This window comes from Denticeps clupeoides, chromosome 11 (genome assembly GCF_900700375.1).
Source record: "Denticeps clupeoides chromosome 11, fDenClu1.1, whole genome shotgun sequence".
NCBI classification, from domain to species: domain Eukaryota; kingdom Metazoa; phylum Chordata; class Actinopteri; order Clupeiformes; family Denticipitidae; genus Denticeps; species Denticeps clupeoides.
This window is the reverse complement of record NC_041717.1, coordinates 1,431,813-1,455,633: the sequence shown is the minus strand read 5'-3', so window position 1 is coordinate 1,455,633 and position 23,821 is coordinate 1,431,813. Positions and strand designations below refer to the sequence as shown.

Here is a 23,821-nt window from a genome sequence, read left to right as displayed (position 1 = left end):
ATTTGAAATGAGCTACAGCTCCCTGGCTCCATCTAGTGGCTCCTATGTAACAACAGACTAATTTCAGAAAAATACCACCTAAACCATTCAATTCAATTTAATGCACGATTTTTTGCATTGAAGAAAAATAAGTGAGTTCAGTTCAGAGTCGATTCGAGAAGCTTCTATAATTAATTTTTTCAAACAACAACCTTTCCTTTAATTAATATACACCAAAACATTCAGTTTTGTATACAGACAGACAGATTCTGGTAAAAGATTCAGTTAAGTTTTAACAAAAGGCAAGTCAAACATTAAAATACTGAAATGGCAAAAAGTTTTCCTACATTTTGTTCCATTTTGTACAAATCACAGTGGTTCAAAAATATTACAAAGGATTTTTTAAAAGTTTTTTTTTTGCAACAGCAGCAAAACATTCAGACTGTTGTCTTTCTTTTGTATTCTTTTTGTAAAAGCCCTTAATTGCATGTGGTGTGTGCAATTTTCAAGTTCTCTGTTCAAACAGCACAAACAGTACAACTCAACACGGGAAGGACGGGCAGAAAAAAACCAGGAGCAGCAGGGACACTCAGTATTCTGGAACTAAAATAATAAATTTAGTGCTCAATCTGTAATTTAGAGTAATAGCTCCTTGTGCACAGAAAGGAAACAAGAAAGAACAAAACTCATTTTCATATTGCAGGTCGGTGGGGGTATTCAACATTTCATCTTCACTTGCCACAGATGAACCGAATGAAGACAACTTGAGCCTGTGGCTGGCAGGGCGGAGCAGAAAGGCTCAGGCTTCTAGGATCACGGCAGTGATGATGTCTGCCAGCATGAACGCTACCTTTCCACCCCGTTCAGCAACAGAAGAAATAGATCCAGGGCAGCATCTTTTTATGTACATTAAGAAGGCATTGCTCTATGTTGTCATCAGGCACTATGGGATGAGGGAAAAAATCAGTTATCAGCTGCCTGCTTGTGTGAGTGTGTGTGTGTGTGTGTGTGTGTTTAATACCACAGTAGTCTGAAGGCCAGAGAATGTAGTCAGCACCCACTCTCAAAAGGCCCCAGAGTTTGAAGGATTCGGTGACACATGCATCTTTATCAAAGGCACAGACAACACCAGGAACCAACTAACATGACCTCAGAGGAGGAGTAGTGAACTGAAGAAAGGAGTCTGATCTGCACATAATGAAGCACAAACGACCAAGTGAACACGCGTGGAGCCAAAAGAAAACTGCACAATGCAAACCCCAAACCACAGCATGCAACTTCCCTGAAGACCCTCCCCATCCACGACTCCACAGTTCACGCGCATCAAGTTTTTTCGAGTCTGGGTGGAAGTAGACTCCTCCTCATCAAAAACCCAGCAAACCCACCAAAATCCAGCAAAATGCTTTACACTGCAAGCAGCTGAGATGGAAGCACTGTCATCACCTAGAATCACAGACATGATATCAAAGCACGAAAAACTGTACAACTTCTGGAAACATCAGGGGTGAACGCTGACTTCATAATATTAAGAAATATGAAATGCTGGGCATCAAAAATAAATCAGGCCAATGAAGTGCTATCTGTAGTGCTAACTTCATGCTACAAAAAAAAAAAAAAAAAGTATCATCGTCATGGCATGCACAAAAACTGGCAAAGCAATTAAGACAGAGAGTGCAATCACAGAGCAAGAATTCAGAGAAGAGGTCATTAAAATCCAAAAACCTCACCGCAACATCCACAACCGCCCAAACTGGGCAAAAAAAAAAAACAAAAAAAAAAAAGCCTGGGCCATTACCAGCCTGCGGCATAGAGAAGAAGTCTGCAGAGACCAGACGGCAGCTACGTGCATCCCACCAAATGCTTCCTCAGGCTTTGGTTTAATCCCTCGGTCCGATAATAGAGTGCTTGAACTATTTTAGGCACTGTGTGTGTGTGAGAGAGTGCAAGCAAGAAATATCTTATCAGTCTCATCCTTATTCACACTCGGAGTCCCAATGCAGTTCTGGTTGTAGAACATGGCTCCGCAGCGGGAGGAGGCTCGGCACGCGCCACACGTCCTCCCAGACTTTACACTCGTGGGAGGGGTGAGATCGCACGGCCAGAATTAGAACGAAGGAGAAGGTGCCACGTGGACCATCAGGCAGCCCTGATAGATGCAGCAACAGCAAGACGATGAAGAAGCATTGGTTATTCAGCAGAAAAATCTAACCCCCCCCGGCTACATTCACTATTAAGACTAAGCAATAACATAATTCCTCCCCGATCAACAAGCCTTCACAGCGGACTACAGAAGGAGCCAGAATTGTGGCCTGCGGCCGGAGACGGGACAAGTGGTCACGGTGGCACCGCCCGCTGCTGATAATCGCTGTGACAGTGGCTGCTTTTGAGCGCTGGATGGAGAGCAGTCGTTGGCTGTAAAAAAACATGGACGTAGAGGGTCCGAACGGCTGCCGTGGAATCTTTATCCACACCAAACCCCACGACTTTACATTCTAATTCATATCTGAAGTTAGCTGAAAACGTTATTCGACCGTAAATCACGTCAGAATACGGGCTACGAGTGAACCGGTGTCCCAGACAAAGTCTCACACGCAGACTCCAGATTTTACTGAAGCCTCAACTTCCATGTCTCTTGGACACCTGACGAACGTCACGGAGAAGGTAAACAGAGAAGAGACAGCGCGAATGCAAAATGCTGCCCCTAGTGGTAAAAATAGCCCTCGTTTCCTGCACTGCTGTGGAGCGTTATTGAAAGATCCCTGCGGATTTGGTGGATAAGTCTCGGTCAGCTGCGGTTTCTTGCTCTTTGGTGCTCCAAAGTGGATTCCGGCGAATGAGAAGTCACGAGGGCCAACGCGGCAGTGGCGTGGACAAGCGGATGGACACAAGGACGTGATCGGTTTTGCTTGCCTTGTTAGGGGACATTTGTGCTGCTGTAGCTCTGCTACTGTGAGTGCAGCTTTAATTTTGCTCAGTGATCTGCAATGATTACATAAGTATATATATATATATATATCTGAATAAAATTAAAAGTGAAAACGAACATAAACTACATCTGGATTGAAATTTAAAATGCGGGAAATAGCTTTTATTCATTTCTATGCATTAGATGCGCTCATCAGGAGAGCTTTGCCGGTGGATAGATGTCTTCTTGACCCTTAAAAAAAGTAGCAGAGATGACAGCAGGACAAATGCTCGGGTATTTACTCCGACCCATGCAGATACTTTTCTAGAACTGTCTCATGGTCCACGTTACGTGCGAGTGCACGTAACCCGGCGCTACAACACACACACACACACACATCCTTGGCTTGGGTGCCCAGCGCACGGGCGGTGTATCGGTGTGTGTGTGTGTGTTGTTCTCGCTTCAGATCACCATGGAACAGGAACGTTGACAGAGTGGAAGGGGACCTCCATTCGCTGGTAGACTACAGGCCGTCCACTAGTTCAGCTGGGCCACGCCCGCCAACCAGACAGGACGCGTCAAAGAGACACACAAGCAGAGAAGGCGTGGTAGCACTAGTGGCCGAGGCACAGCCAGATCCCAACAGGCGGGACCTTCACGAGATATGAGGGGTGGAGGGGGACGGCTGTCTCCAGAAGCACCAGCCCCTCTTGGTGTGCTGCTTGCGCAGAAGCTCCTCCTCCCGCTCGCGCTCTTTCTGGGAGCGCAGGTAACGGTCTTCCTCCTTCAGGAACCACACAGGCGGCCAGCGCTGCTTCTCAAAGTGCTTCTGGTTCTCTGGTGGGATGGGGAGAGAGAGTCAGATAAAAGAATGATGGGGACCAAGCATCCCATCACCTCCATACCTGGTGACATGGTCTTCATGTCTTTGGGGAATTTGCGGCAAACGCTGTTGTAGTTGGTGCAGATGTGATGCAAGCACCACACAGACAGCTGCTTAGCATTGTGGAACTGTGAGAGCAGAAAAAATAAAACGTCAAGTGCAAACTGCTACAGCAGCACACTGTGGGACCTTTTCAAATGTGCTCCCTTACCTGAGCCATCTCCAGGTATGCAAGCACGTGTCCGTCAATGTCCACCCCCTTCACAGACCACTGCAGCAGGTCGTCCACCGCGTGTTGCTCTGCAGACACCAAGCGGAAATGAGTTAGTCGGTCTACAAATGCCTGGTGTGCAGGACACCGAGGACATGGATTTGGTGTGAACAGAGCGGTCCGATTCCATGTTCTACTGAACTCAGAGGTGCGTGGCCACCGTGGTCTGTACAATTCAGTCATTAGGATTTAAATCAGAAATTCAGTCAAAAAAGGAGGCAGAAATAGAATTTGAAGGAAGTTGAATATGAGTATATTAACTAAATGCTAAAGGAGGAACGATTAATTGCATATTGAAAATTCCACCTATTATGTAAAGCACTTTAGCAACAACAACAGTTAATAAACAACTAATATATATTATATTTAGTTATATATAACAGCAAAAAATGTTTTGGGCATATTCTGAATTTATTTGAATTCAGATGCATTGATTATTTTTTTAATTCAAATTCATGAACTAGACAGGTTATTAAATTGTGAATTTTGCACAAATGCTGTAACTTCTCATGCCGGGTGGGTCGGTGGTTAGATGGAGACAGGCGCACCTGTGAGAGCCACAAGGCGGGGCAGGCACAGCCGATTGGCCAGCACAATTAGGTCCATGGGCTGCAGCTCTGGACTGGGGGTGTAGACGCCACAGTACAGGTACTCCAGCACCGCCTGCATGCACGCAGTACCCGTGTTGGGGACGGACACCTGAGGGCAGAGAGAGAGGATGGGGTGAGAAAGGATATTAGACTCTACAGTACACACTACAGTCAAACAGGAAGACAGAGAAGAAAGAGAGATGGGGGGTAACCCGGCAAGGGGACATAAAAAAAAATCTGATTGTCCAAGGAACACAGAGCGAGATTTCAACAGGACTACTGCCTACCACCATTCTCCACCACATCTACAGCTCTTGCAGAACACACAGCAAACATGTCTACGTGAGGTAGTCACATGATCATTTATCAAATTTGATGGCTCTAGTAACACGCTGGAACATGAAGGGCTGATGTTCCTCAGAAGTCTCAGGGTGCCGCTCACCTGCCTGTCCCCTTGCCAATTATCAGAATGTCAGCTTGCATGTGGCCCTCATTACCGCACAAAGGTGAGAGTGAAGACCAGGCACTTCACGTCATGATTATATAACCGCAGTTCCAACAAAGGAAACAATGATCTGGACAGCTTTTTTTTCTTCCTTTCGGGTAAATGGAATTGTAATAGTACAGTTGACAAATGCCACATGCATGTCACCCACCACTGTCTTGTCACTTCACTTGTTCTTTGAGTTTGGGGAAATGTCTGGATCAGATTAGATTTGGGCAAAACGCATCACAGAGACTGCATAGGCGCAGATGGTGATGCAAACGCCTCTGAAAGTGAAAGTGAATGGATTTTCATTGTGGAACACTGCAGCCCAGCACATGGTGCACACAACAAAACGTGTCCTCTGCTTTTAACCATCAGCCTTGGTAAGCAGTTGGCAGCCATGACAGGCGCCCAGGGAGCAGTGTGTGGGGACGGTGCTTTGCTCAGTGGCACCTTGGCAGATCGGGATTCGAACCGGCAACCTTCTGATTACGGGGCCACTTCCCTAACCACTAGGCCACCACTGCCCCAAGCTGCGACCAAATGCCGCATAACAGGTGATCCGTTCATTTAACAAATTATCCTGCTTTACCATACACCAATTCTTCTAACTTGGTTTTATTATCAGCATGCAGTTACAACAACAATATTAACAGCAATAATATTCTTTAAAATGTGCGGTTATTTTTTGTATTACTACACAAACAAAGATAACAAGTGTACCCTACTCCACATTTACTCAGAGCATTAAATATGGTTACCCTGCAGAAATTTACCTTTGGACAAAAATGTCATTTTACTGCATAACTAAACACAAGCAATTTTTCTCTAGTTCACTGTAAATCGTGTAATAACTGCAGTGTTTTTTTGTCCAGACCATTTTCTGGTCATGTTCTGCTCTTGTCAATCATTCTGTTGTTGATATAAAAAAAATGACCACAACCACCACCATCAGGCACGATATTTTAGGCAGCTGGACACTGAACACCAGCCCCGGAGCTGACATCCCATCTCTCTTTTACCCTGAAGCCACCCACTTACGCCGAGGTGCCGGCGGGTGGTGTGGGTTTACACAGCAGGGCCGGAGAGAAGTGGGCCAGGCGGTTTTAGATGGAGTCGGAGTTAAACATAGTCCAGCACAGGACCACACAGGAGCTGCCAGCAAGAAAGAAAGACAGACCTCCATGCCAAACCCGCCCAGGTTTATAAGCTCCTCTGGCAGAGCGGTGGTCAAGATGGCATAAACCACTCGGCTCAGTTCAGGCTCCCGGTGCGGCTTTGTCTGCTCTGCTTATACAACAGGCTGGCAGATCAGATGGTGCCAGAGCCTCAGTTCTAAAAATAGAGCTGCCGTTCACAGTGTCTGGCGCAGATGTGTGCCAGACAAGCGGCTCGCCGCCGCAGCCATACAACCACGGCCTGAATGCAGACAGGTAGCATCACCGGCAGCAGCTCCCGACCACTTCAACCTACAAGGATGGACCGAGAGGATCTCTGGTCTGGGCTCTGCAGACCCAGTGTCCTCTTTCTCCGGCCACTTCCTGGCCGTTTGCTGTAAGAAGAGCCTGCCGCATCTGTAACCGGACCTGGGAGGATCCTGTTCTCCTCGCGGACCCACCGTCCTGCCCTCACTCCTCTGATGCTCAGGAGTCAGCTTTCGTGAACTCAAGGCACCGGCCTCAGGTATCCAGGCGAGGACGGAAGCTCTGAAGAGAGCTGTGGCCAGAGGTGGACAGTAGCAAAGTAAATGTGATTCACTGCAGTACACAATATGCCAACTCTGTTGTTCCGTTTTCACTTATGGGTTATTATGTACTTAACGTACTTATGGATTTACAGAACTACCATGCATCTGAACTATCTACTTGAGTCCCACAAAAAACCAGCCCTTGTGCATTGGTGTTGGTGCCACTGACTGAGCTGTGACAGGAAATGAAATGACAACCCAGCGAGCTTGCTGTTCCTGGACTGTCGAGTTGCACTTCCTGTCTCATGTGAAGAAAAAAGGATTTAATCCATTTTCGAATAAGGCTATAAAAACGTTCACTGCAGAAGATCTTCTTTTCTTCCTGGGCTGCATAGACCTGTATCAGCAACATAAACCTGACTAATGAGAAAACATCCCTATATGGAATTCTGAAGTGCATACTCTGCTCTATTTTGCAGATTTACAAATAACAATACACTTTTTTTTTTATTTTTTACAGTTAATATGAGCATAAATAGGCACAGTTGCAATCAGCTGTCATAAACTATCATCCACTGTGCTCGCACCAAAGGGCACAACACCAAAGCCAAATGAGTTAAGGTATGATTTGTCCTGGTCATTGTTCTTTGTTTTTTTGGGGTTTTTTTTGCTCTGGTGTGTGAAGAAATTGTCTACCGCATGTCTGTAACCCACATAACATCAGCGTTAGAGAGAAAAGTGTGAATTCATGGGTGCTACTGAGATGACTGAAATAAGCAGTGAGTCATGGTGAATAGGCAAACTGTGTATAATACGGGTAATACAGGGCCAATTTCTCACTGTATTGCTGTTAAATTGTGAAACGTGTGGTTATTGGAAGAACAGTATTCATCGCTGCATGTCGAAAGCGCCGGTGCTACATACCTCCTCTACGTAGCTCTCCATGAACGAGCCACGGAACATTGCCGCCATCCAATCACAGCTCGAGATGAGCAGTGGTTTGTGGGCAGGCAGGAAGCCATCATCCAATCGGAACACCACATCTAAAACCGGGGGGGAAAAGAGCAGACATCTCGGCACGTGTCACAGTGTCTGGGCTACAGCAGGGGAGACAGACGGACAGACACAGAGACAGACAAGGAGACAGACACAAAGAGACAGATACATAGACAGACATATAAATAAATTGACAGAGATAGGGCTAAAAAAACTGTGAAAAAGAATAGCCAAGCAGGTTGACAAAGAATGTGGGCAGATGTGTGTGTGTGTTATTTTTTATTAAAATAAAAATGATAAAGAAACAGAAATCAGGACTGTAGATATAGATATATCTCTATCTACAGATATAGAAATCCAACATATTATGATAACTTTTTGTTATAGTGAGAAAAAAGGATGAAAGTGAACATTAAACAGACATGCACACAAAACACGGCATAGCAGAAAGATGAAAAACACAAACAGAAACGCATGCGGTTTGGCACGTTAGAAACACAGCGGGTTTCTGTGTACTGAAAATCATGAATGTGATTTTAAAGCAGATTTGTGTTTTCATTTGTGATGGTGCAGACAATCGTACCGGCAAAGGTGCCCTTGCTCAGGCACTCTTTGATGCGGTTGGCCCGGCGCACGTGGAAAGCCTTCGTGATCTCCTGGTTCATGAAGCTTTCGCGGTTCAGCACATTGGCCACCATCATGCGCAGATCGAAGACCTCCAGGAGCTCGGCGATGGTGGCCACCTGCATGAGGTCCCCACGCTGCTCATCCAGACTGCCCGTGTATAAATACTGCAGCACTGCCTGGTGGCCACAGAACACAAAGCAGGCATTCCAGAATGTTCTTGAAGACCTGGCATACTCTCGGCTTGTGGTCCAAAAACAGTGAGTAGAAAAGAACTGGGGAAATGTCTCTAAACACAGAACATATTCACCATCCTACTGTTCATAAGATCGCCAATGTGGACAAGCAGCACTAATTATTACAACTAATTACCAGAGATCAATGAGGACACAGAACAAACACTCACCTGAAAAGGTGCCTCCTGGATGAGGCTGTCCATGGAGACCACAGTCATGAGCCGGGGCAGGCCTGTCATGGGGTCGTCGACGTGCTCCAGGTACACACCCAGAAAGCCCCGCCCCCAGCCCAGCAGGGCGCGGCCTGCCCTCAGGCACCCCGTGGAGCACAGGCTGCTGGCAGGAAGTGCATTGTCACTCTGGGAAGTCCTGAGAGAGCCCTGCTGCAGCAGGAGGGAGGGCCTGGACCCCTGAGGAGCTGGATCTCCATCCTTATCTGTATCAAGGCTTTTGGTTCGACCCGCCTGCTCTTTCGCTCCTCTCCGGGCGTGCTCTTCCTCCTCATCATCATCATCATTGCATATTCCAGCATCTGCCTCCATCTGCTCCGCTTCCTCTTTCTTCTCCACCACAGCCCCTCCCCCTGACTGCCCCCCCAGGTCAAGGGTGAATAGGTCATAGAACTTAGAGCAGGAGGTGGCTAGGTAGACTTTGTGGGCAAAGACCCGGGTGGCACCGCCCTGCAGGAGGAAGAGCACATCAGCACAGAGTGGCCGGGAGAAGAGGGAGTCGGGACGCTCGCCATCCATCGGCGGCGGGTCGGGGATCCCCACCACCGGCCTTGGCGGCCGAGGGGGCAGGAAGGGGGCCTGCAGCAGGGGTCGCTGGACCTTCTTCAGGTGGGACTTCCAGAACTGCAGGTGCCGGCGTGAGATGAGGGCGGCACGGATGGCGTTGTCAAAGACATCCTTAACCCCGAACTGAGCAACAATGCTGGTCTCGTAGTACGGAACACCCAGTTCCTTCGCCACCTCGTGTCCACGCTCCGGAGGCAGAATGTCCGTCGGCTTGATGGGTCTGTAGGGAAAACGGATGAGGACACATTGGAACACTGTCTCCCACTAACATACTGTAAATGATTCTACATCAAGTCTACACATATGTGGCCCCTGGTTTGAATCTGCAATATTCGATCCTCTCCTCTCAGGCTTTTCTAGGTGGAATTTACCACAGGATGCTGGGACCAGTTTCTATGTCCAGTAATTTGCAGGTATCAAGCCCACCCCAGATTTTTGGGTCAGCAGGGTATTGAGAATGATCTTATGTGTGTCTGTACTTGGCCAGAGGGCGGCGTGCGCGGTTGACAGCATCCAGGTCAGCGTAGCGCAGGTCCAGCTGGCAGCCCACCAGGATGATGGGAGTGCGGGGGCAGAAGTGCTTGATCTCAGGGAACCACATACTGCGGACGTGACGCAAGGAGTTGGGGTTGGCCAAGGAGAAGCACAGCACCACCACATCAGACCTGACCAATGAGGGAAAAAAATGAGTTCTGATCTACAATGCCAGCATTCATCAGAATTCTCTCAGTCATACAGCTACGTGTCCATTCTTGAAATGTGAAAAATGGTCACGATTTTATTTATCAATAGTCATTTAAAATTATGAAATACACAGAAATAAAATCTAAATATGAATATAATGCTGAACGAATAACATTGGTTTAACCCACTCGGGATGTTGGATAGGAGTGTCTTACCCACTAGTATGCAACTCTACACTCTTAATATCATATCACAGCATCTATAAGAAACATGAAGACATGTTGGGTCCATGTACAGGAGTATTTGGTTGGAGATTAAGCTCTGAACATGGCTCTGCTTTTTGTAGTATATGTCCAATGTAACACATACTCTCAATATAAATTAATTGTTAGCTATTAGCTATTTAAATACCACAGAGAGAGAGAGAGAGAGAGAGAGATAGAACAATTCTCTGTCCTCAATCAAGACACAAACACACACACACAAGCCTTTCCAGGTCATAGTTCACCTAGCAATGATTTAGCCACTTCTGGGCTGCTTTGTGCTGTAAAACCAAACTGCAAAGGTCGAGAAAAGTGTTATGTAACTTTTGGGTGTTTAGCATTTGTCTGAGATACAGAACGTTTCTAAGATCAAACTCCTGATTTCACAGTGCACACACAAACAGACACACACACACCCCGTGTGCTGGAAAAATCCCACAGATAGAGCTCATGACTGCCCCAGTGTCATTACAGATCACAGGCACCCAACAGAGCAAAGCCTGCATTCCAGACAAACAACAAAGTGCTGAGCAGGAACAAACCGAGCTGCAGCGGTGACCGGTGTGAAGTCATTACAGGACTCGTCATCCTGCATCTCGCACTGCCTACCGATGATCAGAAGGTATCTGCACCGCGTGCTGCGCTAATGAACGTGGGTGGACGGACGCCGCCTGGGCAGGAGGGCGCAGGCTATCTGATGCCACGTTCCCACAACTCCTTTCCAGACGGGCATGCAGAGAACAGCTGAGCTGGCAGCCACGTCCACATCACATGCTTATCACCACATCAGGGCCTATTAAAGGAAGACGTGGAAATAGCAGCGCAGCTCTACCGCCAGGGGACCATGGTCAGCATTAAAAGATGGTCACTTCTTCTCTTTTTAAATCTCAGCTTGAAGAATATCACGAAGATTAGTATTTCAAATGTTATGATGGGTGTGAGTGTGTGTGTCTTCTATCCATTGTAACCCTCACCCCAACAGAGGTCAAACTGGTGTTGTTCTCGTGTCTGGGAAATGAGGACATGTTGCTTTTTTCCAGGAACCAGAGTCACACACTGGCACTTGTGCTCTGACCCAAAGCCCAAAAACAGACACACACACACACACACACACACACACACACACACACACAGATGCCTCCTTTCTCCCAGGCTCAGTTACATCACTGGTGTGCACTGCCGCCAGGGGAAGGATTAATACACCGGTCACAGCCAGGACTTGAAATGCATGGAGAGACTTTGGGGTGAAGCAGTTACCCCGGCATCTTGTATTACGGGAGAGAGTCAACAGTGTCGTTTCCTTTCTGAACACAACTAGCTGGCCGTGTTGGTGTGTCTTCGTGAGTTTCTGACCTGCCGTATGCGAAGCGTCTGTCTTTGTGGTGATCTCCAAAGGTGTCCCATAGACGGAGAGAAACGCTGACCTCGTCCACCACATCTCTGGACCTTTCCAGAACCTGCGCACAAGCGTGTTAACAGTCACCAGTCAAACATGCGACGGTTAAAATGACATTAGTGGTTACGTAAGAGCTTTTATAAGCATCCATGTCAACAGATGTGGGATTAGACAGAACATCTGTTCCATCATCTGTTCCAGCATGTTCACGTCAGAGCGGCGCAGGAACCCCTCAGAGGTAGACTGTACCGGCAGCGCGGGGCAGAGGTCAAGCAGATGGTGGCGAACGTGCGAACGCGTGCGAGGTGGACGCACCAGCTCTTACCTCCTGGCACACGCGGTACTGGTCGATCGCCCAGACGGTCGGCACGTGGGTGGCGAGCAGCTGGTACTGGGTGAGCGTGGCGTTGCAGGCGCGTGCGCAGATCAGCCTCGTCTTGCCCACCGCATTGTCGCCCACCACCACGCACTTTATCGTCTCCACATTTGGCCGCTCATAGTCCGTGTCTATATCCATGGAGAGGGCCCTGGGGAGGACAGATGCAAATGATGCGACTCGTCACAGTGGAACCATCTCTAAATAACCATCTCTAATCAGTCCTGACTGATGATGGAAATAGAAAATAGAGAAAGAAAGAAATAAAACCCTCCCTTCTGCCACATTCACCTGCTCACCAGTGGCAGCGCCATTTCCAACTTAAACAAGCGTGTTGCCTTACAGTCCGTCCGCAGCGCAACCCGATCTGCGCCGGCATGACGCAGCAGGCCTGTTCCCTTCGCACGGCGAGCGGCGAGACAATGGGGCTCAGCGTTCCACCAAGATGACACCACGGGAACTGACCTCTTCCCACGAAATTCGGATTACAGTTACCTGTAGAGTTCAGCTCGGGCAGGGGCGGCGAACAGCGCACGGGTGGGATTTAAAAGCACTTTCTGTGGAAGCAGTACGTGTTTTCATTGTGATCAACTGTTCTTGAATTGGATTTGGTTGAGGATGTTCTCGTCTTCACACCACGTTAATGTCCGGAGCAGATAACGAGGCACGGAATGATCACATTTCACACCTCGTGTCAGCAAAACGTAAATGATCCTCGAACCCACAGGACATGCCTGTCATCCAATCAGACCTGATCCACAAGCTCAGAGGAACCATAATCTTCTTAGTCCCAGTACTTTTTTGATGGACAGAAGCAGAAACAGAGACAGACAAGACAGACAGACGGACAGACACAGGATTTTGTGGGAGTCCAGACGTGACGTGATGTGACATCTGGGTATTTGTGTTACATGGTACAGCCACACCTACAAAAACTGCAGCTCCCCCCTCCCCGACTTAAAAATATTAACAACTTGATGGCACAGAAGGCCGTCCTGCAGCACTTAAAATGTGTCATTATGCAGATTTTTGTATTTAAAACAATGATTCCATATTCTAAAAGCCTGGACTTTGTATGAGTGGATGACTTTGTCTCTCGAATGTTATGTTGGGGAAATGCACAAAGGCAACGAAATGATGGATTCATTCATACTCTGGTTTACGATAGGGGGAACCGTTCAGTGTGTGCACGCGCACAAATCCCGACTTCCGATCTGAGGATTCTGGAACGCCGCAGAGAACCTTCTGGTCCACAGCAGGGGGTAAAAAAGTTACTGCGTCCTCTCCGGATCGAGCTTATCTCATTAAGAATCAGGTCACCTCTACTCACACTCCTCTCACACGCACCGACACAGGAGAGCAGATCATCACACTTTATGGCGCCTTTGTGGCAACTGTTCGGTCATTAACTTTTTATAGAGACACCTAGCCTGTAGGTGGACATGGCGCCCACATAAATCCAAGTAGAAAATCTACTGTCGGCCTTTATGACCTACTATTGTGTCCCTGGACAGCACACCTAACCCTGAGATGTCCCTATAACTACCCACCGGCACTCTGGTTAACAGCACCAGTTAAAACGTGGTACAATATGAACTTCACTGCGCATTTTTTTCAATATTGCCAGAGATTTTCAGTGCAGATCACAGTAACAGCACTGGACGTTATATTTCATGGTTATATCATATAGTAAATTACTCTAATTTATTAATACAACCCTCACACAGCACATGAAATACATCGCATAAGACTGCTCAGATCTGTCCATTGCACTGATTACTGGCCAGTGTGTGACGCTACGGGGCGACAGAAAATGTCCCCAAATGAGGCTGGTAAAGCTCTTCGCACAGACTAGCTACGCATCCCCTGGCAGCGCTGTCGCGAGGGACGCCGCGAGGCGAACAATGATGAACGGCCACGTGCCAGCTGTCCACGTGCAACACGCATACAGTCAGGGATCCTCACTGTAACGAACACCTACAGATGAAAATGTGTATATTAAAATATACCCCATTACATCACACAGTAAATACTGATGTGTGTTGTCCCAGAGCAGAGACTATGTCGATATATTTCTATATAAAACGCTGAAATGACTGTTCTTTCTTCCAGCGTGGCCAGTGCTCATTTTAATGTTGTCATTTTGAAGGATACTAAACGCAATATTAATAACTTGGGGGAAAGTGGGAAAGGTGATCTGGAGAAACTACGTTATTGCAAATTGCTAAATGGCATCCACAGTGGTACATTTTCATTAGATGCACGAGGCGGCTTATATTCGTACTTTGCTGATATTGGTGTCTTGTCAAATGTTGTGTTTTTGTAAAAAAAAAATAAAATATCAATATCTGCCAGATATTGATGCTCGTTGTAAAATGTGATTCCAAATTGTGGTTTTGTTTCGTATTTCGTATTGGTGTTTTGCATTGTGTTGTCAGAATCCATTAACACTTTAATTACTAGCAGAAAAAAAAAAACTGATGGAAAATTGGCCTTTCATGGCTTTATCTCTCTGGTCACGAGTCTCATTCTCTAGCTGCTACTGTAGATTTTATTGAACCAGCCATTCCCTCTGAGCACCCGGTAAAGAGACAATTACACCGGAGCTGATCTCTTCACACATCTCCTCTTCTTAAGTTCCCTCTGGAAACTCAATCGCTCTGGCCACGCCCTTCCCTCGGCCCTCCAAGAATCCCTTCCCGTCTGGCCATTTTAAAATTCCTTCGCTTCTGTCCTCCTTCACACGCATCCCATTCTCGGAACGCTCTCTCTGTCTTACGTAACGGTCCTAATGTTAACTGCAGCTCGGCTGCATGACAAAAACCAAAACCAGAAATAAAAATAGAAACCCAAAGAGGGACTGGGGAAGAGAGTCCGCTCTCCGAGACGCGTTCCGCCACGCCATGGTAAACATCTAGCGTTCGGACACCTGGGACCGTGTGTGTGTGGCAGAACAGTGGCAGTGCGGACAAGTTACATAACGGTGACAGTCAACACGAAGAGCACGTGGGATCTTTTCTGCTTCGGCGCTGCCGACTGAAGCCTTGCTGGCGTGGAAATGCAGCTCCTTAGTGGCAGAGATTCTGTCTAAAGTCCCGTTCAGAGTTTACTGCGACTGTACTGGTGTAGACAGGGGCACTCCTGCTGTTATAATGGGTGGTAGTAACCTCGTGGACCAGAAGACCCAGGTTCAGACCCCACTTACTACCACTGAGTGTCTCTCTGGGGACAGTGACGATATCCAATATTTGTTGAGTTGGGCCGGAATGACTTAAGTGTTGCTTTTGTAAAATCATAAATCCTAACCATCATTAGCTTATAACAAGCAAGCTGGACTGAAGGTTGTTAAACTACTACCTTTGTCTGGCAACTGAAGGAATTCCATGATCAGATGTCTGATACAACAGTGGACCTGCCTGCCAACTGTCCCACAGGGATGTGACCAGATTTCCTGCCAATATTGTTCATTCGTGTGACAGGTGTAGAAACAGCGAACTGGTCCGTGTATAGAAATCTGCTGATATCTGACGCAGGTATAGATCAATAAAAAAAATGTCTGTGCGCATCCCTGATGCAAAGCACATGTGCGGGGAACAAAGAGATGGCTCCCCTCGGTTCCGGTCACTCGCTGAAACTCGACCCACTCACTGGGGACCGCGCGACATTAGATATCGCATCAAACCATTCATTCATAACCCTCCATTCATATTCCCACTCAGTGCGCCTCGCGTGTTTACATTCGCTCGTTCTCGCGGGAAAAAGAGGGGCGGTGGTCGCGAGTTCGCGCCGCGCCGCGGTAGCGCACGTGACCCGCGCGCCGGAACCGCTCCCTACCTTCCGACCGATCCAGAACCGACCCACATGCCACTGCGCGTCGGGGTTCCGCCCCAGCCTCCCGTTACGCCGGAGAGAGGCAGTTTCCCCAACTCCGCAGCATCTTTTCTCCTGCGATCCTCCGCGTCACTTCACGGCCATTTAAACGTTCCCCCTTCTAACTGTTATTGTTTCTACAGCTGATTTCCTTACAACACGCCCCTCAACTTTCGCGTCACGAACTTCGGGCCCCGCCCGGATGCGTGACGTCACGGCGCGAGCGACCAATGAGACGGCTGCGTCACCCCCGGAGGCCCCGCCCCGTCTGCCGGAGCCTCGCTCAGTTAACCCAGTTTTCCTCCTGTAATAACGCGCCGCGGCCACCGGGACGTGGGGCCGTCCCTTTCATTAAAGACAGTACGTGCTTTTCGGTCTGCCCCAGGACAGAGATAGGCCAAATAAAACGCCACGTGATGTTCAAACCTGCAGGAAACGTCCGGCGTGGCCGTCATGATTGTGCCAAACCACACCACAACGTTTTACTTGCCTCTGCTTATTTTAATCACTCATCGTCATGGAAACTGGTCCAGTCCTCTGATATAAAATACCTTTGAACCACCACACTGGCCTGTGATGTATGGTTTTAAAAAAAAGCCTTATTTGATGTGAAAAACCTCTGTCCATCTTGCAATGGCACCAATACTGCACCCAATCTGTCCTGGTGTTCAGCAGTGTTGTGTAATAAATTCATAAATTCAGTTGCGGTTAATCAGGTTCATGTTAATAATAGTGTCCTCCTCTGGTAGATTTTGGAAGCTGGTCTACATTGGGTGAAATTGGGAAGGAAAAGAAAAAAGAAAGAAAAAGACGGGAAACGCCATGGCCAATAGTGATGAGAAGTTCGGCTCTTGTGGCACGGCTCCCAAAGCTCCCAATTATGAATATAAAATATGAGTATACACATGATAATAACTTAAGAGTCGTTTGGAGCCGAAAGAGACTGATCTTCTTTGGGAGCCATGCCACAACTTCCTAGCACTACTGGAAAAACCGTGCAGGTATGGCATCTCTCTTCAAACCATGGCACCAGCCTCACCTTACGCCCCCTTCCCACACTGCAGTAAAAGCCTCGACCCCTGACCCCGCCGTTTCCGCCCAGCTGGACCTGCAGGAATCTGGATGCTGGATTGAGGAATTGAGCGGGATCATTCAAAAACACAATCACTGCGGCTCATGGACAGACAGATACGCTTCAAAAGGTTTCAGAGGTGAGACAACAGACCCCTGAAAAGAGGAAGTGTTCATATTCAAAAACACAACCAGCCTAGTGGGTAAAAATAAGACAGGAAGCCACAGATTCAAACCCCACTTACTGACACTTATCCCCGAGTTAAAACTGTGGGCCAGAACCTGTTCATCAATCTGCAATATTCAAAACAGCCTGGACTTTTATTTCACAAAGTCCCACTATTTGAAGCAGAATTTCCTGTAACATCTTTCTAATTCAAGATGATAAACGGCGAGGATCTGATTTCTGTGATCACTGGCATGATTATAAGCCTTCATATGATGAATGAGGCCTGTGGTGGCCCGTGAGTAACAGTGACAGTGACAGTTTATCAGCGCCTTGTTAGTGTGACGCATGTACACAGCATGCCTGCTCACGTGCAGGACGTTCAGATAAAGAGGAAGCACAACAAATGATAGAGTGAAAGAGGGGGCGAGAAAAGGAAAGTTGTTTATGCACCAAATATGTATTCGGGCCACAGCCTTATCAGCAGTCAATTTCAAGCTCTTCAGGGGTGTCAGCGGGATCTGTAGATGTTCCTCACCACCTCTGACTAGAAGTATCCAGCAGCTTTGTACCAGATCCTGAGCTGAACTCTTTTAAGTATGGGCTTGTCCTGTGGATATGACCACGAGCCCCTGCTAAACCAGTCTGGGTGGGAAAGGTAAGGAAAATGGGGACAGCACACACACACACACACACACACACAGAATCCAGTCTGCAGTTAAATGTTGCTTTGCTCTGAATCGGTGGCGTCTGAGAGCAGCTTGAAAATAGCGTGTGTATAAATCATAAGGACGGATGCGTTCCTGCATTCCGACACAGATGCTGCCTTTCCGCCAGGCCCTGATCCAGCTGTGAGGCCTGAGAGGGAAAACTATCCAGATGTTCCCCATACCAGACCTCACAACGTCCTATCACGTATAAAAGCTACTCAACCACCACTTGATTTCTTCTGGTTGCCATTTAAGTGCCAAAATATGCATTGTATCTTATTATTTTTTTTGTGGTAGTTATTTGTGCCTAGAAAACAAATTCATTCTTTTCACCTCTCTATCTCCCCCTATTGGATCTTCTCTAACACTGCAGATGGTTTGGCTATGGCAGTCCTTGCCAGAACACACATAAACATCATCATAACGTTTATCCAACATTAAAACATCAGTCGCTGGGAATGCCAGCTAACCATCCAGCAGTCAGCCAGTAAAGAAAATACCAACTGATAGCAACGTATAGGTTATGGCATCCAACAATATGTCTAATTTAAGATATACTGGTCTGATCTTTTAAACCTTGATCATTAATAAGAAATGCTCCTTGCGTTGCTCCAAGCATTGATTGCTGTTCTTTTTATTTCATTGCGCAGCCCTCCCCTTGGTAGGTGGTCACCCACAGTTTGGGAACTGATCTAGTGAGAATTCCTGCCACACCCCTACTTTGTAACACATGTAACACACTTCACCTAAAACCACGAACTTACCTCCAAACAGAGTAACAAGTGCAACAGGCTGAAAAAGAGTGACACAGAGATTTGAGCGATGGGGGTCATGGGAACAGAGGCTGGATCCAGGCTGATCAAACACACTCACAAGCCAAGTTAAACATGTCACCGCTGCAGCCACAGCAGAGCAGGCCCTGTCCAGAAAACCAGACCCCTGTCCCAACAACACAAACAGGAAGCAGCTCTGTTGAGATTGCTCTGGACTGGTTTTATTTGTGGTAGAAGCATATTCTCCCACGAATGCAGAAAAATGTCTTCTATAAACACACACACACACACACACACCATCACACTACACCCCCTCTGAATTGACAGTCTGGCGAGCTTGGCTGCACTCTTAAAGCGAGATCTCCAAAAAGCGATGGAAAAATCCATACTGGTATTCAGTTATTTCTGGACTGGGTGGCAGCCGAGCTGGACAAATGCCATTGGCCAGTCCTCTGCTTGACCGTGTCATGACAACACATGGCGGTTAGACAGAGACGCTGTGTGAACAGAAACAAATACCCTGTCTCCACTAAAAGTAACACACTCAAATCCTCACACCAGGAGTGATCAGAGGGTGAAAGTGTGTGTGTGTGTGTGTGTGTGTGTGTGTGTATGAATGACAGTATAAAAAACTGAGCAACATCCTCATCATATTTGTTCTGGTCTGGGTTAACTGGTCCAGAAAGAGGAGGCTGGTGAGGAGGGGTGTTTCTTTTCTACTGAACAATGGCAGACAGTGTGAGCTGGGCAGGACATCCTGTGGGCCAGCTCACTGCTGGACTCCATCAGTGCAACACAAAACCAACAGACACACACTGCACACCAGGGCCGGGGGCTTTAAAGAGAAAGGGGCTCGTATGGACACGGAGAGAACCAATAACAGCTGAACTGATTCAGAAATGATATCACGGCAGTCTTCTCATCTCTGCCAAGAACTTTCCATCATCGCTGTGTAAAATCGATTGTTATGCAGAACAATATAATAGTGTTTAATGATTCATCTAGTGCAGGGGTCAGCAACCTTTAACACGTAGAGGGCCATTTGGACCCGGTTTCCACGAAACAGAAAGCACCGGGAGCCACAACACGTAGTATGAAAATTACACCGCATATATTATTGTGGTGTAGAAGATGATGACGTGACGAATTTTAATCATGCAGAAAAGTCTAAAAACCCAGCCTGACATGTTCGGGTAAAAGAGGATGCTGATTCTACATGCCTTATCAACTTAAAGTCAATTTATGCAAATCAATAAACAGTGAATATTGCAACAATATGTGATGCATATTTTGAGCAACAAAATAATTAAACCTATTGCATGTTAAAAGGTCACAATAATCTTCAAATTCTGAACTGCAATAAAAAATGGCTAAAAATGATTATTTCTTTTCCAGAGCCACAGGCAGATGCAGTATAAGGTTGGTCTATGTCTGTATAGTTCGGAGCAGGATATTTCGCTTCACAACACCACACCACATGCACACCCAGTCCAGGTCCCCAGAGCCAAGCCTTGTTAGAAGTCACCATACGTGCTACTCGGTGCCGGAACAGTCTGCCGTTGCCAAGTATGTTCCTTTTATTCTGGGCATTGTCCCTTAACATTTAAATGTACCTCGGACCTCTCATTCATCACACAACTGATTTGAATGAATGGGGCCAACCTGGCTGGAGAGCATACAGTTTATTTATTCTATTCTAAAAATTGGAATTGAACGTAATGTAAATAAACCAATGAAACTTGCTGTTTATCTACATTATGTCAATGCTAAAATATTAGGTGTGACAGACTGATTCAATTTTTTTAGGCAGTGTTCACTTTTTTCAGTGTAGAGAGGCTGAGGGCCATTTATAAAAGCAACTGTTCTGTCACTGTGATACACAGAAAGCATAGCACACGGTGCACACAACGAAATGCGTCCTCTGCTTTTTAGTGAGCAGATATGTCATGAATGTGGCACATTTGACAAATATGAACTGAACTGCTGAAGCGAGCCATTCAGTGGTGGAGAGAGCATGAACCTTTACCCCAAAAGAGCTGAGTTCTTATCCCACAGGGTATGTCAACAGTCATTGAGCAACCATGATCCCCGGAAGGCAGACACACACACACACACACACACACACACACACACACACACACATACACACACACACACAAGCAAACAGTCAGGGGAGAAGATGAGACATCCCATAGTTGTCCCAACTATTGTATTGTGTTGGAATAAAAATTGTGCTTAATGTAAATGTAATATTGTTAAACTTCCAGAAAGCACAGAGGTTCAGCAGGTGCAAATCTCTGACAAATATATGGTTCAGTCAGACTTGTGAAGTGACACTTGGGGTGGCATATGCAGCTCCATGCCACCCTTCTGTCAGCTCCCTGGGCTTTTGTAATCTACTTTCTACTTCCTGAAGCCAAAGCTTGGCATGTGGCTCCTGCTCTGCATACACCCCCAAGACATGCGAGTGTCCCAGCCGGAGATCTCCCCAATTCTGCCGGCACGAAAACAAGTGTGGAGGCCGGCAGAAAGAGAGAGAATAGATCCGACTGACATCAGCCGCCTCCCCCCCTCCCTGGGCATCTCTGCCCAGATAAACATCATGTGTTCTGGAGAAAAGGACTCATTTGTTTCGTCCATTTCTCGGTGTGTGTGTGTGTGTGTGTGTGTTTATGAAAGGGAAAGTGTGTGCCCGGGACTCTTGAAATGCCTTTCTCCACGCTCCTTCAAAATGGGAACTCTGCCCCCACACTGCGAGAAGGAATGCTGAATGCCCCCCTCCCTCCGGTGAGGGGGAGATGTTGCTCAACCCCCCCGGTGACTTAAAACTGCTCCCGGCCGTATGGAGCGAGCCCGGGCTGGAATGTCTGGAGTGCCACGCCACACCACCGGTCACCGGTGACTATCCCGGCCCTGTGGAGGTGGGGCGGGTCAAGCTGCGACTGACACCCCGTCATACACAAACTCAAACACTGAAGAAAATGATGGTGCCGATGCTGACATAAAATATCTGTATTACCAGTAATATGCAGTTATTAAAAAACATAAATTATCCTAAACGCCTTAATTCTTGAAAGTACTAAGCAAGATGAGCAAGTACTAAATGTTGATTTATGTCTAATAATCTGATGATGCACATAAAAAATTAGTTGAAACATTTGAAAAAAATATTGCGATAATTACGATTACAGTTTTGGGTGTATTCGGGTTAGCTGTTGGTCGGAGATGACGGGTCACTCAGAACTCAGAATTGTACTTTTCAGGGACACATAGCTCAGCGTTGACTTTTGAGCCTTGAGCCCTCAGGAAAGAAATGACAGTTTTGGAAATGATGGAATTCCATCATCGGTACAGCCCTCTGGCATGACCTCGCATCAGCATTTATTTCTAATGCATCATAACAAACGTGATTTAATAGATCAGTCTCACCCAGATGTGTCTTAAATGGGGTCACTCAGTTTACCTGGTCTAACGCGTTTATCTACAAAGTAAGAGTTAAGCCGATCTTATTTTCCACAGTGACTCACTTTTTAAAAAACGAAAGAGATGGATTGTTCTTTGCGCTGTAATGACCTTAATCACACAGATGTCGAGTCTTTTTTTTGTGATTTCAGACTGTTCTGCGGTTTATGGTGATGATGGGTGTGTCCTCTTCACAAAACTTTTTTTTTAAAAAGACTGCAGAGAGCAGAAGAGCCGCTTGGGAGTCGATTCATGTGAACGGATCCCACTGAATCACGTCGCCGCTGGAGCGCGAGGCGACACACCCACCCGCCCATCATCTGGCGACCCGACAACAGACACTTTTCTCCACATTTCGCACCGAAAAAACGTTCTGCGTCTCAGTCTAGTTAAATATGAAGAAACCAGAGAGTAAAAAAAAACCTCTCTGACAAACTTTCTTTGTGTGTGTGTGTGTGTGTGTGTGTGTCGGTCCTTACCTTCAGCGGTCACCTCAGGAACGCGAGTTGGACCGTCGGGTGACCGACAGCGACAAGTTTCCAGTCCGCTTCGGGTCTGCGGAGCGTCTTTGTGCTCAGTGCTGCTGCTGCTGATGATGATGTTGATGATGATGATGATGAGACGGTCTCCGATCCTTCTCCGTATCTGTTGTCACGCCTTTAAAAGATATTCTGTGGGTTAGCGTCCACGACGCTGAAACATTTAACTGCGAATCCACGCAATTTTAAACCCTTACAATGATGCCCCGGCTCAGCCATCGTCACTAAAAGCACGCAGTTAATGTTCCCGAAATGTTTCCCCGTGTTAATGAAGTTGGAAACGGGAGAGCCGCGATTCCTTTGTTCCCTGCCCGGTTACGCGCGCAACGTGCGCGCCGCCGATGCCGCCGCCGCCGCTGGCTGTCCGTCCAGCCGCACTGATCCACAGCCTAGAGCTGCCGGGACCTGGGTCCTGGGACCGTCTCTCTCTCTCTCACTCTCACTCTCTCACTCGCACAGACACGTGGTACGGGGGAGCAGCTGCGCCGTGACGACACCTGCCACGCCCTCCACCTCTCATTCATAAAGTGGGCATCCAGGCTCCTCAAGCATCAGCAGATATAGTCAGTATGACTTTACACAGGTACAAATATCTGATCAACCGCTCACCAGGCATCTGGACAGCTTGCTGAGGTTCAAGCCGAGCATCAGAATGGAGAAGAAAGGGGATTTAAGCGCCTTTCGACGTGGCGTGGCTGTTGGTGCCAGATGGGCTGGTCTGAGTTTTTCCAGAAACTGCTGATCTACTGGGATTTTCTGTAGGATTTATGGTCCGAAACAAGAGAGAACTTTTCAGACTGGTTTGAGATGAAAGATAACAGTAGCTCAAATAACCATACGGTATGCAGAACTCCATCTCTGAATTCACACAACTTGAAGCAGATAGCTGCACCAGCAGCGGACCCCATCGCTTGCTAAGATCAGGGAACTGAGGCTACAATTTGTTCAGAATATTCAGATTGACTTTAGATTAGCACAGACCAAAATTTGATGAGTGGTCTGATGAGTGGTGCTGCCTGCAGTGGGGTAAGGCCCATTGTGTAAAAGCCACATCCT

At 47.2% G+C, this 23,821-nt stretch overlaps 1 protein-coding gene across 3 annotated transcripts; it reads right to left on the bottom strand.

Annotated features, from left to right (window-relative positions):
- Window positions 1–148: 148 nt before the first annotated feature.
- On the bottom strand, window positions 149–23,202 carry rhobtb4 (Rho related BTB domain containing 4). Of its 3 annotated transcripts, none has more exons than XM_028995700.1 (12): window positions 22,963–23,202; window positions 22,706–22,883; window positions 12,124–12,325; window positions 11,756–11,859; window positions 9,935–10,120; window positions 8,829–9,675; window positions 8,382–8,601; window positions 7,727–7,845; window positions 4,587–4,737; window positions 3,979–4,067; window positions 3,790–3,895; window positions 149–3,721 (listed from the first exon to the last, which is right to left on the bottom strand). In XM_028995700.1, the coding sequence occupies exons 3-12, from the start codon at window positions 12,313–12,315 to the stop codon at window positions 3,540–3,542; spliced, it is 2,196 nt and encodes a 731-aa protein (XP_028851533.1). In that variant the 5' UTR covers window positions 12,316–12,325; window positions 22,706–22,883; window positions 22,963–23,202; the 3' UTR covers window positions 149–3,539. The 3 variants fall into 3 exon arrangements, with proteins under 3 accessions (XP_028851533.1, XP_028851531.1, XP_028851530.1); XM_028995698.1 differs by lacking the exons at window positions 22,706–22,883; window positions 22,963–23,202 and adding an exon at window positions 16,009–16,037 and having other exon boundaries at window positions 149–922; window positions 1,001–3,721; XM_028995697.1 differs by lacking the exons at window positions 22,706–22,883; window positions 22,963–23,202 and adding an exon at window positions 16,009–16,198.
- Between the last annotated feature and the right edge of the window lie 619 nt (window positions 23,203–23,821).

Excerpts from the sequence above, each read along its gene's own strand:
- rhobtb4 (XM_028995697.1), bottom strand. The coding sequence starts at position 16,037 with ATGTGGGTCGGTTCTGGATCGGTCGGAAG. Across the intron at positions 12,326-16,008 it reads GGTTCTGGATCGGTCGGAAG|GGCCCTCTCCATGGATATAG; the intron begins GTAGGGAGCGGT and ends TGTCCTCCCCAG. Across the intron at positions 3,896-3,978 it reads CATACCTGGAGATGGCTCAG|TTCCACAATGCTAAGCAGCT; the intron begins GTAAGGGAGCAC and ends CTGCTCTCACAG.